We start from the raw sequence: 18,286 nt of genomic DNA, 5'->3' as shown, positions 1-18,286 counted from the left end.
GGATAAAGTTATTTTAACAGTAAAATGATGATCTTTCTGAAACCCCGTTTTTTCTTACGACAAGCGGAGGCAGCACCCGACTGTCCCAGATCGACCCAACACACTCCTGCTGTTTACATGGCAATAATGAATAGGAAATAAAAGTGCTATAGCGGTGTTATATGCGCGTGAAACGCAAATATTTCCATTTTTTCCCCAAAATATCACTTACTAACTCTGCATATACGGGGTTCAACATTCAATTCTTGTTTTCCTCTTGAGACTACCGGGTAAGTTAAGTACATGGTCTGTCTGTTAGCGTTAGTTAGCTTGCTGCGAACTATGAAGCTAACGGGGAAAGGCTACGTTGCTATCGACGCCAGCGGTTTTTTGCAACAAAACAATAAACTTCATTAGTTAAACTGGCCAAATTATGTGTGTCCCTTAACCTCATTTTTAGAATTTGATGTCATTTTTTGTAATCTTTATACGGCAAGAGGATCTTCTTCAGGTTGGTGCAGTGGCTGTTATTACCTTTGACGTTAGCCCATTCTTGACCTGCATTTATTTAGTCTAGTATTCGAGGTACCTGTGTGGCTAACGTTAGCATCTACATTTTTGTACTCAAAGACAGCTTTGTCCGGTTTTTGAATAACGCCTTTAATGCAAACCTACAGGCATGGCCAAATTGTATCTGTGTATCTTAATGGGGTTGTGCCATCCTGTAATGCAACATTACTGCTGCTGTATGTCTGTAAGTCATGCGTTGACATTAACAACACGAGTCACTCCCTTTAATCCTCTTATAAAGCAAAACTCAAGTTTTACTCTTACGTTATTTATCTGTAGGTGTTTTGACCTACAGCCACTGTTTTATAATTTTATCATGGCGTATGTTTGTCTTGTAAATAAGAAATGTGCATTGACTACGCAGTTGATTCATTTGTTCAACCCTCAACTGCCATTTGTGCCTTTGCATGATGGGACAAACCTTTCTATATACAGTCTATGGGAGAAACATGAATGGGCATGGTTGAGCATAATAGTTTGCATTATACATTGTCACCACCTGACAATATTGTACTAGTAAAGTAAACGTATATCAGACTTGGATATTAGTACTGCTGAAACCAGTTGTATTTCAGCACATTTGGGTCCTTTGAAATGTCCTTTTAATTAGATTAGATCCAACTTTATTGTCATTGCACATAGTCAAATGCAGAGGTTGCATTATATAATGTATGCTTTGGCTCAGCTTTTTGCAGTCATTTAGATTTACTCAGCATTGTTTGAAACAAACTTAAGCAATACAATGTAGCTACATGTGGGTGTTGGTCTCTATACTTGCCGACCTATAAACACAGTTGTCTGTAGATTATCTCAAGTGTTATTTCTAAACACTATGATGTTGATACCATCAAATAACCTTTTTCTGACATTGCATTGACACAAGCAGAAGTAGCTCAATGCCCCTTACAGGTATGACAGTGAGCTTTATACATGTCCACAAGCAACTTGCAAAACCAAAAGCTGACTATTTCCAAATAGTAGATGTAATGCAGGGCTCACAGTCTAAAACATTGTTATTTAAAACATGCATTTTAGAATGAATGGAAAGTGTGTTGACCCTGGTTGTGTTTGTCTGTGTCTAGTGTGTAGACAGCTATGGGCGGGCTGGGAAATGGACGTCGTGGAGGAAGATCACCCCCTCTAATGATCGGCGCTCTAATTGCCTGTATTCTGGTTTTGGGTTTTAACTACTGGGTGTCAAGCTCCCGCAATGTGGAGCTAGAGGTAAGTTCATCTTGTGTTTCTGTGGTTTTCTGCTAGAGTGGACAGTGCAAATATCACCTCAAAAATGTACTTCATTTAAAGTGTCTCTTGTTGCAAATTATTACAAACCCATTTTTCTCAGAATAGGTCTTGCAATGTCAGCGTGTGGCATTTGGCTAAAGTTAATATGTTTAGAGACTTCACACGTCGTATAATGATTAAACACGTGGTTATTATTAACTGACTTTGCTGGTGCAGATCTGCAACAAAATCATGTATTCCTTAAGCAGAAGTGAGATAGACAGCATTCGCTTCCTGATTTGGTCTTCTTTACATCATAGTTTTGGTTGCTGAAGGGTCTTCTGTTATGCAATTTCCTTTTACAACTTTAAAGCCATACCCTTTACTTAACACAAGTCACTATAGAGTGGTGCAGGAATGAGTCCTAAAACCCGGATGTGAGTTAGCATTTTACCACTTCCCTTGTCTCACTCAATGGGATTCTCCATAGGATTTTGGAAAATAGCTCGAAATAAGGTCTGTAGTTGACACAAATTTAAGAGACGGATCATGTTTTGTTCTACAACATTAAATACATCAGCAGTGACCCCCACCCCTCCCCAGTTTACGTGTCTGAAAAATGATGGTTGTTAACAAGTGTCTCAAAAGGACTGCAGACGTTGTCGAGGACGTTTTTCGTCATTATGCCGAACACGTTAACACTCCCGCTTTGTTTGTTTGCCCCTGATCTAGAGCCATGACTTCTAGTTAAATTCAGTTTGGCTAAAAGGAAAGCTTTGTTAACATATGCAAGCGCGTGAAAGTCAGTTGAAAGGATCTTTGGTTGGCGTGATGTTGAAGTTGGCGGCCCTGCTGTACTCGTCTGTGGTTTGTTTATAGCATGACGTTAGCATTTTGGTTCTGGTGATTAGATTTATGATTCTAGAATTTTGAAAGTAGGGAGACACGTGAAGATTATCCGGCTGAACAAAATGTGCATTTATCAAACAGGTTTGTTTTCCACAGATCTTGTTTTTTACAATATTCCAAAATCCTATGGAGAAATCGCATTGCTTTTTTGTCGAGGGAACCCATGCGCAGCTTACTTCTGGGTTGGCCTCCAAAAATACGTCATCCCTGCACCACTCTATAAGCAACACACTTTCCTTTCTCATGTGCATTGTGGAACAGGAGTATATTACCACCTTTTTAATGTGTTGAAGTAACGGGTGTGCCATTTTGCTGTCCTTTGCTTACACAGTCAGATTGTTGTCATCATTTGTCATTAAACTCTCTCTTTGCATGTGTGCTTCAGACTAAGTTGTATGAGTTGGAAGGCCAGGTCCAGCGTGGAGCAGCAGAGAGAGGAGTAGTGGAGCTGAAGAAGACTGAGTTCCAGGAGGAAATCCAGAGACAGAAGGAGCAGATTAGCCACATAGAAAGCCTCTACAAGAGACAACTGGAAGGATCTCAGAACACCTGCAGCCAAGAGAAGGTGCACAGAAACACCAATAGATGTTTAAATGTCTGTACAATACAACTGGGAGGAACCAATGTTAAACTTGTGTCTATAAACTATTGCATCAGAGGGATTTCCTGTAAAGCAATTCTGAGTATAACTAGTGTTTTTGCTTCTAGGGCACACTGCAGCAGAACATTTCCTCTAGCACCAAAACCATACAGGAACTCAAGGGTAACCTTAACTTCTCAACAGATATATTGTGTTAGTGGCCAAATGAGCTCTATAGAAAATGTATCTTACTTATTGTGTTTCTCTTAATGTCTTGTGTGTCTGGTCTCCAGGTCAGTTGAAAGAGCTAAACGATGACCTGGGGAAGGTTCAGAAGGAGCTGCAAAGTTGCCAGGGCAACATCAAAAACCTCAACAACAGACTCACTTACGACATGTGAGAAACATATTAATTTAATCAATCATATGTATACAGGTCTGTTTAAAATAAGATCAAGAATACTCTTTATTTATGTTAATACTTGACAATAACCACATTTCACCATTGGCTTAGCTTTAGGAATGGCTTTCTGTTATTCATGGTTAAGGTGTGTCTGTGTGTGTGTTTGTACATATGAACAGGACCCATTGCCATTCTCAGGTCCTATCTCAGAAAGAGTTGTGTGATGAGAGAGTGGCTGCTGCTAAACTTGATGTTCAGAAGAAAATGGAAAAGCTCATCTCTCCTTCAGGTGTTTCCTCAAAGGTACTTCGATTTCCTGTTTGAAAACTAACCCATGTGAAAGAATTTAAAGAACATCATATTTGTAAAACAAACCATTTGAAATAAGGTAATCATGGGGTTGCTATGCATAGACAAATCCTTTTTCTTAATCAGTTCAAAACCATACTCTGCTTTCATGCGAGTGTGAACACTGAGTTAATATTGCACCTTGTTTAGTAACCAAATCAAAAGGGAATATCTTGCCCAGGGCTTCTAATTCTAGTTTCTCATTAAAAATCTAAAAGCGTGGACTGATTTTGCCACTCCCTACATTTGTTAATTACTTGTCATGCAGCTGTTTATGTAAAGGAATGTGGTTTATGATGGTGTTTACTCCTCAGGCCCGAACATGCAGCGGCTGGAGAAACTAAAGAGGACGGAGGAGTCACTACTGGGGCTGATGCCGTAAAAACAGAAACTGTAGTGAGCAACACAACCCTCTCACAGCCCAACGGAGATGATCCACCCGAGCTGCTGACCAATGAGATCGTTGTGGACAAAAGTAACAAACATGGATGTCATGACGCCTGAGTGTAGCACACTGAAATTAATCTCAAAAGCATGCAATGACACTAATATACCATCTGTTTGTGCATATTGTACATTCAAAGCGTTTTGTATATATTTTTATATAGACTGATCCTCACTCACTACTTATTTCATAGATCCTAATACCCCAGTGGACCTGCCTGCAGGGAAAGATCCCTCCAAAATAGAATACCAGTCTGTCCCCTCAGCTGCTGCAGTCAAGCAGGAAACTTTGCTACCACCAGAGGGGGCTGTCACACCAAAAGAGGGGGAGGCAGAGACCAGTGAGCCTGTGAAGGATAACCTGACAGAGGACAAAGAGATGGAGGTGATGGACGTCCATGGAGAGGACACTCAGGCTGAAGGTAATAGGGCTTGGTCTCTAAAAGTTTGTTATTTCTATCCAGGCACTCTCAGTGAAGAGATGGTGAAATTTAAGGAAATTAACCAACAATTTGGTCATGTCTTCAGAGGCAGACCCTGGGATGGACGGCATGCTTATTGGCCGGGTGAAGGCAGACGAAACTGTTCTTAGTCAGAAACCTGAGGAAGAATATGACGCAGACGAGCAAGTGGTGGGTGGAATCGATTTGGAGAAACAACGGCAGAGTAAACTAGCTGAAAATATAGGTATGTGGCATAAAGTTATGTGTGTGTAAAGAAAGAAAAGGAATACAATGTGTGTGTTTCATGTTAATTAGAACATTGTACTTTCTGATAGACAAAGACATGGAGGAGGAGCTGGCTGACTATAACGGAGATGATGAGAACGAAGGCGAGTTTGAAGCAGACAAACAAGCTGAACTTGCCCAGATCTAAGGTATGCAGTGAGACACACATCGATGTCTTCCTTCTTGAAAGTCACTAGATTAATTATTCATGACGCCGACTCACAGTGACAGTATCAGACTTGATGAAGTCTAGATGAAGTTCAGTCATTAGTTCAGTGATCTCTGAGAGCAGATTGAAAACAGTTGTTCATCATAATCATCAAAATCATCATCATGTCCAGCAGTGGCTCAGTCAGTAGGGGCTTGGACTGGGAATCGTAGGGTCGCCGGTTCAAGTCCCTTACTGCTACTTGGAGAGGTCCCAGTTCACCTCCTAGGCCCTGCTGTGGTGCCCTTGAGCAAGGCACTGGACACCTCCAATCCCCCCCTCCCCATTGCTCCCCTGGCGCTGCACGATAGCTGCCCACTGCTCCTAGTACTAGGATGGGTTAAATGCAGAGGACCAATTTCACTGTGTGTGCTCTGCTGTGTGCATGTATGTGACAAATAAAGAGGGTTTCATCCTCGATTCTATCTATCATCATCATCATCATCAGCTGTCGTGTCACTTTCACTTCTGAGTGACATAGTTGTGTCTACCACTAGTTAGATGGTTAGTTCAAACTTTATTATCAACGATTTAAAACACTCCATGTGCAAAGTCTGCCCCGCACAGGTGATTGATGGGAACACTACCTATTAATGCTGTGTGTTCATCATCCCTGCCGAATGTCAGTTAAGGAAATGTTCCAGTTTCAGGAAACAAATCTGGTTTCTGTTTTCCTGTTCAGCTGTCTATATTGGTAACACAAAGTTGACTGTTGTGTATTCAGTTGCATTTAATTTTAGTAGGCCTGCCAAATATACAGCTACATCATTAAACCATAAACACAGTTTGTGTTCATTTTGCAAATATTTTTTTCCCACAGGGCTGGAGTTAGAGAAGGAGCTTGCACAACACATAAGGAAACAGGACCCATCATACACCTCAGCAGAGGTTAATGCGGCCCTTGGAACACAGTGAGCACAAACAAAACCAGATGAACATCTTTATAGGAAAGACATCACACTTTAGTTTTGTTTGATTTCAAAATCCTTTGCTTTTTGGAATGTTTTTTATTATGTCATCTCTAAAAGGATTATGTACAATTTAAAGGATTATGTACAATTTATTTAATTACAATTCTCAGACATAATATAGGTTGCCAGTTTTCTGTATCAGAGTACGCATATTTAGGACTTCATGTTCAACTCTGAAATATGCAAATGTCAGCCAAACGTGTGCAAATGTGGTTTCTAATCGAACGCATTCACTGTATAAATGTAACCCCATGGTTTCTGTTATTGTGATGATTGTGCTCATTGATTTCGGTATGAAAAAGTTATATGGAAGTACTTCTAAGTACTACCACATACCCACCTCCTCGTGTTGCTTAAATATTATTGATGACATTTCAAGACTTGACACCAGTGGGATGGAACCATTTCATCACTGCTGGGATTAGTAGCCTTTGACCATGTGATTAGATGTGTTTATTATGTTCACTCCATAATGACGGTAACTTGAATGATGACACAAATGTGATGATGATGTGCAGACCCTTAAAGGGCCTTTAGGTGTGTATTACTGTAGTATGCTGACTACGGGTCAATAGCTGGAACATGTCATTTAACGAAAGGTCTGTCAGAGAACGCAAATGAGGTTTTCTATAGCTCTAGCAATTGAAGGAAAAGTTCTCAGATTCTTGTTGGACTGCTGAGTACATCTGTGTCATTAGAGGCAGCGGCTTATCATGTTATGTGTAACAGGAAATTCTTTTATCTATCAGAAATAATGTCTAGATCGTCTCTTGATTGAATTTGGGATCAACATTTGGGATCATTTAGAAAGAAAAACTGTTTCAGAATATAATGAAGCGAGTTATTTCAAACATCTTTTCATTTTTTGTCTCATGCCTTATTGATTATGTGTACACCGGTTTTTCCCATAACTGAGTTTGGACCTTAACGCTGTGGATACTGCCTCTGCTTAGCTGAATTTAATGGACTTTTTTATTTGCGTGAAGCACATTTCTTTGTTTGGCATTGGGGCTCTTATTATCCATCCATTGTGAAAACATTCAGCATTTTTTAAATGTCCCTTCAACTTAAAGCTGTATTAGCATGGAATGTGTGTCTGTGAGAGAAAACATGAACTTAGGCATCAGAAATTAACAAAAAGTAAAATAGTATTAGTTTTATTGCCTTGTGTTTTATACAGGACAGATGATTTTACTTCATTTTAAAGATATTGTTTCCTGGTATTTCATTTAAAAGGTATTACTCAATACCCACACTTACTCAGTATGTGTCAGTTTGCCATCATTTCAATCATGCTTTGACTTATCAACAATTCAACCACTGAAGTATTTCCAATGTCTTAAACCTCACAGTTTCAAGCGGTCGTTACAATTGGGCTGCCAGTTATTTTTAAATCCACCATTTTCAGTCACGATGCTGAGATTTTTACACATATGCTAAATAATGGCTTAATATCTCTAAATGATAAACTTCACAATACCTATAGTTTCCATATGAATGTAAAGGTTTAGCCATAAAATCCTGGTCTTGAATTAATGATGATTATCTTCAATGAAATGCACAATGAGGAATATTTATATACATATATTGGACATTGTTGACCGCATGATCCCCATGAACAATAAACATGTCCTAACACAATGCAGATGTTTTGTAAACCTTTTTGACATTGAAAACAAAATGACATTTTTTACATCTTTAGCTTCTCACCAAAATGAAGATAAGATGGTGTCGTTCATACTTTGAGGACTTGACAGTGATTTAAAACCACATGTGTTTGTTATGTTTGACCCGATAAATTCTGTGTGATGTAATGGGAGGAACATTTCAGTACAAAATCCTTCAGTAGGTTACTTTTGTCTAATGAATTATTCCCATCAGGGAATAAATATCTCCGTCACTATGAGGAAAACATTGAGGTGGGGGGTACAGTACACGGGAAACCTACCAGGTAAATACCATTCTACTAGCACAAAATCTACCAAAAAAAAAGCATTACAAATGAATGTGATTAATGATCTCAAACCATTTAGGTTTTATTACGCTTCATGAGGTTTAGACGTATCACTGTGAGCTCGCTGGCTTTATCAAACACTGGGATGTAAAATGTTGGCTATTTAAAAGATAAACAGAGTAGTAAATAAACCATTTGCAAAAAATTTGCAGGTTGTCTTAGAAACAAAAGCATTGTTCTGTTGGTTTATTGTTTAGAATAAGATAAATCAAAACACATACTTAGATGGTTGATTATTTGTAAAACTTGAAGGCAAAAGCAGCTTTGCAAAAAATAAAATGTTTTAAATAAAAAAAGCTGTTCCAACACATCTTCCTTGCAAGTCCCGTCCCAAGTCTCAAATCTTTTAGTGAAGTTGAAGCCTTTTAACAATTTGATAACTGTATGAGTGTTCATGCGTGGGCTGGTGCTGAAATATCATTCAAGGTTGCTGTCAAACTGACTTTTTCTTACATCCAATACTTAGTATGGTCAGAAAGTTTTGTCTGCCTGCTTTTGTTATTTGTCCAATTTCTTTTCTGGAGTGAAAATATGTTTTAGATTTTTATAAATTTGATTTACTTTTTGTTTCTTTGGTGGACTAAATTTGCTTTTCTTTTCTTTTGTTCTGAATGTTGAACACATTTGTGAATGGTTTAAATGATCAAAGACTTTATTGATGATAGAGAATAAAAAAAAGTGTTTATTGCAGAGACATGGTTTCATGTGGGATTTATTGTTCGGTGTAACCTGAACATGAAAGAAGTAAATTACACGCATGGTCATGCCATTGGTATAACCTACACAAAAACACACAGACACCTTGAACTGTGTACATGGCATTAATACCAAAAATGCATCAGTATACACAGTTTTCACAACTTGAAGCAAGTGGTTCTCGTATAAAAACACACCTGCTTCCATCGAGAGATTAGCAAATCCTAATTTTTTTTAATTATTTGAATCTATTTTCCGATAATTATGCACATTTATTCGGCATGTACCCCGTTTTTTTCTGCTTTTGCCCATCGTTTTCCCTGTTTTGTGTATGTTTGGTAGGGTTGTCGCTCGCTTCGCTTGCGATTACAGTAGGGTCTTCGCCGACCTCTGGTCTCAGACCCTAATAATATAGTCCTTTCACATTCAACCATTTCATTCAGGTAAGAACATAAATACATGGAAAGGTGTAATGCGATCCAATCATGTGCAGTTGACAAACGGTTATGTAGGCAGCAAAGAAAAAGATGCAGAGGTGAATTTGGTCAGTCATTTCAGTCCAGTTGTGATTTCTCTGTTCTGGATTCATCTCTCATTCGTGTCAAGAAAAGAATCGTGTACACACGCACACAGAGACACACACAGAGACACACACAGAGACACACACAGAGAGACACACAGAGAGACACACAGAGAGACACACAGAGAGACACACAGAGAGACACACACACACACACACACACACACACACACACACACACACACACACACACACACACACACACACACACACACACACACACACACACACACACACACACACACACACACACACACACACACACACACACACACACACTTTTTGTCTCTCTCGCAGTGCAGAATCAGATGATTTTGACCACGGGAAGTACTTGTGGGCTGAGAAGTCAAATTCTGGGAGCACCTGGGGATGTAAAAAGGAATTTTACTTCAACGTTTTCACAATGTACAACATTGACCACCATTAATCACCATGCACTTTGAGTACACACAATTTGTATCGAAAGAAGCAAAAACAAAACACCAGGGAATGTGTATAGTTTGTTACCTTGGTGTCCTTCTTGTGCCCCCCAGCCAGGAGCTTCGTAACGACAATGTTGGGTTTGGCCACCTTCAGTATTCGGTTCACCTGTAATCAATCAATTATTGGTTATTGATAGCTGAGAAAAGTTAAAAACTAGAGTTCAGACAAACAATTTTTATGTCAGTGAGAGAAATACAGCAGAACAAATATTGTGCCCCCCTAAAAATGGCTGCTATGTTTATAAATACTTTTTTAAAGGCTGCAATACTTTTTGTTTTACCAAGAAATGTGCATGGATCTAGGCTAGAAATTCTTTTCAGGTATACATTTTAAGATTTGCTTTTATGTTCAAGAATGTGGGGAATCTAACCACACAAACTGGTTTGACTCTCAGAAGTTGTATTATCTTACAACAGTAACATCCACTCACCTCAGGGTCTGGGCTGGGCACATTTTCTAGGATGAGCTTGGCCTGCTGGAAGTGTTTGCTGGCGGCCAAATAAAGATCCGTGGACCCGGGCGGAGGATTGTACTTCTTAAGATCTGACATCTCCTGAATAAGGCAAGAAGGGCAAAGTCAGAGAGAGAGCGCAGAAAAAGATTGGAAGTCTAAGGCCAACAAAAGCTAAAACAATTTCAAAAAGGAAAGGTTATGGGAATATCAAGACGAAAAGGGGAAAACCAAAAGGAAGTGTTGAGGAGAAAGAACAAGACGAATGTGTTTAAAGTAAGGGGGACAGAAAATGAGAGCCTGCTGGAAGAAGTGCGTCAACACCACCAAGTACCTTAAACTGGATGTAGTGCACAGGTGGAGGGGTGACCACGCTGTTGAAGGGGGCGAAGCGATGCTCGTAGCGAACCTGCTCACTGTCCAGCTCAAACTGAGGCTTACGAACCTTCCCGTCCATATCCAAAGCTACCATGGTCTGAGGAGAGACACAGAGGTTGGATGTTACTGCAGTGTGTTAAAAAAGGAATTGAAATGTCCAAATTGCTTCAGTACCGATGTCATACCTTATACATGCCAGCACACATGTTCTGGTATGCTTGGCTCATGGTGATCTCTTTGCTCAGAGGGCGAACTGCAGAGGAAACCAAAACATACCTTCATTATAAGGACAAGCGCCAACAGTACAGGAAAATCACAATTGCACATTCAATATTTTAAAGATTTTGGTTAATATAGTTCAAATCCAACCTCAGCCTACAGTAGAGCGTACCTTTTTTCTTCTTCTTGGTCTTTTTGCTGCTGCGTCCTTTCACCTGCTCCTCCATCAGCCTCTCCTCAGCCATCTGTGAGGAGTCAGCTCTGCTCAGAGTGGACATCAGCCAAGCGTAAAGGAACTCAGACAGGTACCTACAGTCAGAAACAAACACCTGGGGTTTAAAGTGCCTGTGCATGCTGTAGAGAGATTTTAGAGGTACAAGCTAATAAAGTATTCCCTCACCAGTAGATGTAATAGTACTCATGCATGCTGTATAGTTCCAGTTCAAAGCCGCTGAGCAGGTATTGGATCATGATCCTCAGGTTGTGGTAGAGGATCCAGGTACCAAGACAGGCTAGATGCTGCCGCTGAGGCTCAAGCTTCATTAGCAAGCTATGCAGGGCTGCATCCACCTTCTCTGCCTGACGACATAAAATAAGAATGTATTACTTGGTTTATAACTGACAAAATCAGCGACAGTACAGTGTCGATGCCTAACTTGTGCGGCACAAATGCAATGGAGGTGTTGTGTTAAAGTATCATAAAAAGAAGGAAAGAAGGTTAATACGAGAGCGGCCCTTCACCTCGTCCTGCAGAGTAGCAAACTCCTCAAGAATGTGCCCCAGCTTATCTCTCTGTCGGGCGCGGTTGTGGCCATGGATCTGGATCAGACTGCAGAATGGCTGCAGGGAGAATTGAAAAACAATAACAAATGAATAAACGCACTGCTTCACATCCTGCTTATTTATATCATGGGGCTGAGGATATATTAGCCTATACTTAAGTGTTACACTCATCTTCCAAAAAAGCTCAAACTTCTATCAAAGCAGAACTGACCTGTGTCCTTTTCTTTACAACAGCTGTCATTAAACCGTGAACAAGTTTAGACCTCTCCTGAAATATTCACCTTAATTCGACTACTGAACCAAATATATTCAGAAGTAAAAGCCGCTTATACTGCTGCTTTGAACAGTAAACGTTACATACCCTGGAGCAGTGTGTGACAAAGGAGTCAATGTAATCCTTTGCCTGGTGGTTGTTAAACAGACAGCACCTGGAGAGAGACAATAAGAAAATAAGCGTGAGAAAAAATAACTTCAGAATGGGAAGGACATTAAATGACTCGCATGTTAAGGGTCTACTCCCTCTACCAATGACAGACTTACTTGTGGGAGAGGACAGGAGGGCTGACGAAGTATCTCAAAGCATCTTTAATCATATCCTGCATCAGGTGCGTCCCAAAAACCTTCTTATTATCGATCAGGAACGTTGTCTGGATTTAGAAAAACAATCATGTTAGTTCTCATACACTGGGCTTAAGACTGATATTCTTTTTTTTATGATTGTATAACCGTATCTTCGATGACAAACTACAAAAACTGTTTGCAAATGTTAATAAATCTCTCTGTTGACTTCAGAGGAAAAAGACAAAAGTTATTATTAAGTCACCTGGAGTAGAGACCTAGAGAGCACGCAGGGAGACTGCTCACTGAATTCACAAAAGAAGTCCTGAAAATTAAAGACAAACACAATTTTAGTATATTTTGAATTAATGCCTACATCAATTATAATGTCCTACAAAGCATGTACATGTATGGAATTATTAACACTGAAAAAAAAAGTAAGAAGGGAAAAGGGCTTCACCAGTATGCCATGCAGGTTGGTGGTGTTGATCACGTCACAGACGGTCTTGACGCGGTCTATGAGTTTGCTGAAGTATGCCACCATGTCCTCCCTCTTGATGATCTTGGCGTAGCGAGGAAAGGTAGGCGGAAGCAGTCTCTGATTTACCAAGGGCTCAAAACCCATCATGATGGGGTGGTCTGATGTAGACACAACAAAAACAAAACTAAGGATAAACACATTAAAAATGATTTTCCCTTAGAGGCTGCCTCAGATACTTTGAGTAGACATTTTAAACAAACTTGTAACCCTGTGTGGAGATCGGTTAAGGTAGAAAGATAAACTTGATGTCCTGTATTGAAACTGTGTGTGTGTGTGTGTGTGTGTGTGTGTGTGTGGGACACTTTCTTTAATTCAGTTGTCCTGTTGCCACACTGTGCTTGACATGGTCTGAAAGGTGTGTGTGTGTGTGTGTGTGAGTGAGTGAGTGAGTGAGTGAGTGTGTGAGTGAGTGAGTGAGTGAGTGAGTGAGTGAGTGAGTGAGTGAGTGAGTGAGTGAGTGAGTGAGTGTGTGTGTGTGAGTGTTACCTCCTTTGGTGGTGTCATTCTGGGACTGGATGCCGTGCTGAATACTGGAATGAATGGCTGATAAGAGGTCAGCTGCCTGGACCACAAGCTTCTGGGCCTCGCCTACTGAGCTAGTCTGTTAAAGATACAACGGTAAACAAAAACTCACTTAACAAAGAAGAAAATTAACAAAAAAAACATCCAAGTAATAACAATCCTCTTCACTGCTAAGTAATACGTAGAAGAACCTTTTATAATCCACTTGACAGTCATTAACTTATACATTGTGTGTGGGTGTATTACCTCTTTCTTGGTAAAGGTGATCAGTGCAGTCAGTAGGAGGCGCATAAACTTGATTCTATTGAAAAGGGCCAAAAACTGCTGATGCTGGGGAAAAAAAGCACAAGAACATTAAAACAAGCTCATCAGACATGCAGCAGTATTAATGAACATGTTGCTAATTGGTCTTTGAAGCTTTACAAGACACAAAGAATGGCAAAAGCAGACTTTTTCTTATTTTTTGTCCACCCAGAAAAAGGTTTTAAATTAACTGTTTACATTACTACCCACATTATGATAGACAAAATATGTAAAAGGAATTATAACAGGCAGAGCTTAAGAGGAAAGGGTTATAGGTTTACTTTGTGTCTCTGACATTCTGGAATACCAAGCTAAACTAATCAAGAGCAGTAACTTACTCTGAATTTCAGCTTGTAGTCATATGTTATTTATGTTGAAACTGCAACCACATGGGTCAGAAACAACAAGTGTTTAGCTTTCAAAGTGTGTACTCTATTCCACAAAAAAACATTTAAAAAGACAAACTTCACAGACATGGAGGAATGACCAAACTTACCTCTCGCTCTACCTCAGGGTCCCTCTGCTCACCCTGACGAATGCGTGTGCTCTGAAGCAGAAAGGGAGAAACAAATATAATACTCTAGCATTCTTTTCAGCAGTATTTAATTGAAAGGGCAATGAGTGTGGCTCAAACTGGCTGAAAACAAATACCTTAACTTTCCTCTGTAACTCATCCTCCACATCTTTCAGCATACCTGCGAGGAAAAACAAACGAGAGAGGGATTTGTTTTTACCAAACCCACTGTGTGGACTTAACGATCTACCACACACGTTACCCTTACCTGTCACCCGCAGGTCTGTGACGTTATTGGCCATCTTGAAACCGTAGGTCATGGCCTGGAAATCCTCCTAAAGAATAGATACAAAGTCAATTAGTATTCTTACTTAGAAATATGACACTGACTCGTCAAGCAACTTTAACACTGTTCAGTACAATACAAATATCAAATAGTGGGCAAAGCAGAAACTAATTAAAATAATGACTAACTTATAAAAGCCAATAACTCACATATCTCCACATTCTAATACATGCAAAAAGTCCAAAAAGTTCTCACCTCCTCGAACACAGCAGCCTTGTTGACTTTCTCTCGGGCGATGTCACACACCTTCAGGATGCCCAGGGCAAAGGCTTTGAGGGCCGGCTCCTCAATCAGGTCGGGGTTATGGACGTACAGACAGGTGAACACCGTCTGTGCCAAGGAGTGGCCCTCCAGCCATGTGATCTAGGAATACACACAAACATGCACACATGAGTACAGGGTATCCTGCAGTGCTGCTGATGTACAATACAATGGGCTTCAATGAACACGTCCCTGACTTTTTACATCAGTTCATTGTTTATCAGTTACAAATAAAACTTTGCTATAAACTACCAAATTGGACGGTCATTAATTAATTATATTTTAATCTTAGTATTTTCATGTAGAATGACAAATATCTGCTCGATATTATATCAAATCCACTGATGTTTTCTGTGCAGTACATCTCTCCAAATGCAACAACATTTCAGGAAAAAATGGAAGTAGGAATCACTTGATCAGTGCTCTGGAATAAAACATTTACTCTTTACCCACTACACCTCTCTTCACATAGACAGAACAGAAAAACCCAGAATGTTTACAATAAAAGAAACTCACCAAACAGCAGAAACATGTGTCTATGATCCCGATGAGTTCAGGAAGACTAAGGTCTTTAACCTTAATGGCTTCTTCCTAGAACAAATACAAGAGAGCAATACTAATGACTTTGAACTAGGTTGTTAATTATATCGTTTATATTAAATACATATATATTAAAACTAGGAGATGCAGTGAGAGTTGTACATTTTAATAAAAATGAGGCTTTATGTCTTAATTCCCAACAATTAACTGTTGTAAATACACAGCTGTGAGAGGTCAGCAGTACTGTACCTTGATAGCTTGTTCAAAGTTGAGAACTTTCCTGTTGACCTGGTTTCCAATCATTCCTGCGTCCATCTTAGGGTCCATCATCTCTATGGCTGACATGGCCTCAAAAAGGCCAAACCTGCCACCAGAGACACACATTTAGTGTCTGTATTATTGTGTATAAAGGTTAAATTCAAGAGATTCAAGATTCAATAGCTGGAGCGGAAACAAAATGGTAAATCAAACTATTCTATAAAGAAATTTTAATAATTTGATATATTATTGTGTGCGTGTCACTCATCTCTCTCTATTGCTATTGATTTTGTCAATGCTAAAAAGTCTCTGAAACAGTATTCAGACTTCAGGACATGAAAACTCCTTCTAAAAATCATTTATTTGGGAGGGCAAGCATTCAGTGGTACGTCTAAAGTGTTTTCTGAACTAACTTTTTGTGACAGGCAAAAAACAATAGGTCCTACTCACAGTTTATCATGAAGCAACTCTCCAAGGTTCAACTCTGCATAAATAGAACATAAGGAAAAGGAAAGCGAAAAGAGGAACAAATCAGTTACTTTCACAAGTGCATCCATACAACGCACACACTACCGGCGGAGCCTGTACCTTTACATGCGCCCTTGAATTCATGTGTAATATCCACCCAGTTGGCATTATTCTTCATCTTCTCTGGAATGCCCAGCCCCCAGCCGGCATCATCATCCTCAACTGCTGACTTCATCACCATGGTGACTATTTAAGAGAAGAAAAAGAGATATAGGACAAAGAAATCAATAGATGATTGTCTCAAATCAAATGCCACACTGAAATCACATTAATTTAAGAGCCTTAACATAGCATTGTTGCTATACACACATACTACACTTAATCTAAAACAAATACACATTTGCATCCATACAGTCATTTACTACATTCATTCACATTCTCTACTGGACATCTCAAAGGTTAGTTGGCAAACACATGGCTGGTCCACCATTAAACATGCAGTACAATAGGCACATTCAGTTCAGACTGTTTTTCTGTATTGACTCTAAGCAGGAGAGGATGTTGTATTCATTCAGTTTGTTCAGATGAATGACTTTACATTCAAAATCAAGTGTTTTGCCTCTAATTACATGAATAAATATAAGAACAGACTTAAATTACTATTTTCTTTATTTCATTCTTCTACTGCTAGAAAGCTGAAGAAGCAGTATATTGTGATGTTAGGCAACAGGAGAGAATAAACATTTTGCTCTGACAACTGACTGGAGGGTCTTAGATTGCGGTTTAATAAGGTGTAAATGGCTCGTTTGAGTGCCCTGAAAAGTATCAGCCATTCAATGCAAGAACATGTCAGGAAGTAGGCTACTTTGATGGCTAAGCAGGGATTTAAAAAAATACCCATTACTCTGTGACTGATTTATATATACAAAATAATGATTTTACAACCTCCATCGAATATAAGCAAAAATGACATTTTATTTAGGGGTAACTAACTTAGCTAGTGCAGGGGGTACTATGAATACACTGCACATTGTTTGACCTCGTCATATGTAGGTAAAGGAAATACAGGTCACAGATGATATTGATGCATTTTATTTAGCCTTACATTGGAGGCATCTGGTTAATAGCAAAATAACTTAGCTAGCTACAAAAAGTATACACGAAAATAACTGTCTGTCCGCTCATATGTCACCCTTATCAACAACACTTTAATGAGCACAATAATGACGGAAAGTATCCTGAAATACCGTGTGCTAACAAGCTACTGTTCCCCACAGGGGATGTTTTCTATGAACGAAGCTGGGATATCATTTATCGTTTAGCACGTTATTAATTTATATTAGGTATACAAAACAAGTGTAATGATACTATAAAGCTATATTTTTATTGAAATCGAGAACGTACCTTAGTGCTGTGTATTAACCATGTAGCTAATAAAGATCTCTTCAGCGACTGTAAAGATTGGCGCATACTTTATACGTCATCAGCCGCTGTCAACCTGGGGAATGTAGTCTTTAACTGTTATAATGCTACTCAAGCCCCTTCAGAACGATTTATAGATTGAAACACTGCCAGTTCAGATATAAAACTATCAATGTTGAATTGCTGTGAAAGTTGTGATGTATTTGTCTTATACAGGCGCTTTGGCTAAAACCAAGCAGAGTAACGAAATCTCGCGTTGTCAGCCGACAACCCCATTGAAGGATCCGTTGCTGGTGGGGGCTGGTCTCATCACAACATCATCAGGGCGTTTCGGGCAAGACAAACACACAACAGCGAGCCCCCTTATCTTGGAATTGGTTCACCCTGAATGGGACAGCAGTTCCTTTACATGCAGGTTCGTAAAAGCATAATGATCAATCAGTGATATGCACGCCTAGTGCTATAGCAAATATCGCCTGTGTACGCTTTATTGTTAGCATATTCCTCTGTTAGCTAGCCTGCTGTCGCAGACAGGCGGCCGTTAATGACTGACTAGTGCAGCAGGTGCAGCGGACACCAGCCTCAG

At 39.6% G+C, this 18,286-nt stretch overlaps 3 protein-coding genes across 5 annotated transcripts in view; 2 read left to right on the top strand and 1 right to left on the bottom strand.

Annotated features, from left to right (window-relative positions):
* Positions 1–77: 77 nt before the first annotated feature.
* Positions 78–9,071, top strand: golm1 (golgi membrane protein 1). The gene is made up of 11 exons (XM_063897471.1): positions 78–269; positions 1,632–1,773; positions 3,068–3,247; positions 3,391–3,445; positions 3,556–3,658; positions 3,844–3,967; positions 4,328–4,487; positions 4,651–4,878; positions 4,985–5,143; positions 5,235–5,333; positions 6,213–9,071. The coding sequence occupies exons 2-10, from the start codon at positions 1,645–1,647 to the stop codon at positions 5,330–5,332; spliced, it is 1,236 nt and encodes a 411-aa protein (XP_063753541.1). The 5' UTR covers positions 78–269; positions 1,632–1,644; the 3' UTR covers position 5,333; positions 6,213–9,071.
* On the bottom strand, positions 9,029–17,914 carry naa35 (N-alpha-acetyltransferase 35, NatC auxiliary subunit). Of its 2 annotated transcripts, XM_063897469.1 has the most exons (23): positions 17,683–17,914; positions 16,399–16,524; positions 16,261–16,294; positions 15,802–15,916; positions 15,529–15,603; positions 14,947–15,114; positions 14,674–14,740; positions 14,543–14,586; positions 14,388–14,438; positions 13,835–13,918; positions 13,553–13,667; positions 12,986–13,164; positions 12,791–12,850; positions 12,508–12,614; positions 12,329–12,395; positions 11,926–12,024; positions 11,585–11,763; positions 11,357–11,493; positions 11,151–11,218; positions 10,922–11,062; positions 10,567–10,689; positions 10,161–10,241; positions 9,029–10,016 (listed from the first exon to the last, which is right to left on the bottom strand). In XM_063897469.1, the coding sequence occupies exons 2-23, from the start codon at positions 16,517–16,519 to the stop codon at positions 9,675–9,677; spliced, it is 2,457 nt and encodes an 818-aa protein (XP_063753539.1). In that variant the 5' UTR covers positions 16,520–16,524; positions 17,683–17,914; the 3' UTR covers positions 9,029–9,674. The 2 variants fall into 2 exon arrangements, with proteins under 2 accessions (XP_063753539.1, XP_063753538.1); XM_063897468.1 differs by having other exon boundaries at positions 14,543–14,740.
* agtpbp1 (ATP/GTP binding carboxypeptidase 1) overlaps positions 17,797–18,286 on the top strand; it is a 27,523-nt gene continuing 27,033 nt past the window's right edge. For both annotated transcript variants that reach the window (XM_063897466.1, XM_063897465.1), the window contains exon 1: positions 17,797–18,115. The gene's annotated coding sequence lies outside the window, so the exon portion shown is untranslated. The remainder of the gene's footprint in view (positions 18,116–18,286) is intronic.

This window comes from Eleginops maclovinus, chromosome 12 (assembly GCF_036324505.1).
Source record: "Eleginops maclovinus isolate JMC-PN-2008 ecotype Puerto Natales chromosome 12, JC_Emac_rtc_rv5, whole genome shotgun sequence".
Taxonomy (NCBI): domain Eukaryota; kingdom Metazoa; phylum Chordata; class Actinopteri; order Perciformes; family Eleginopidae; genus Eleginops; species Eleginops maclovinus.
This window is presented reverse-complemented; position numbering and strand designations above follow the sequence as displayed.

Bases quoted from the DNA above. Each gene is read 5' to 3' on its own strand.
- golm1 (XM_063897471.1), top strand. From the start codon at position 1,645: ATGGGCGGGCTGGGAAATGGACGTCGTGGAGGAAGATCACCCCCTCTA. The intron at 3,248-3,390 runs GTGCACAGAAAC...TTTTGCTTCTAG, and splicing joins ACACCTGCAGCCAAGAGAAG to GGCACACTGCAGCAGAACAT. The intron at 4,879-4,984 runs GTAATAGGGCTT...TCATGTCTTCAG, and splicing joins AGAGGACACTCAGGCTGAAG to AGGCAGACCCTGGGATGGAC.
- naa35 (XM_063897468.1), bottom strand. From the start codon at position 16,519: ATGGTGATGAAGTCAGCAGTTGAGGATGATGATGCCGGCTGGGGGCTG. The intron at 15,604-15,801 runs GTACAGTACTGC...TATTTGTTCTAG, and splicing joins ACTTTGAACAAGCTATCAAG to GAAGAAGCCATTAAGGTTAA. The intron at 10,242-10,566 runs GTGAGTGGATGT...GATTGATTACAG, and splicing joins TGCCCAGCCCAGACCCTGAG to GTGAACCGAATACTGAAGGT.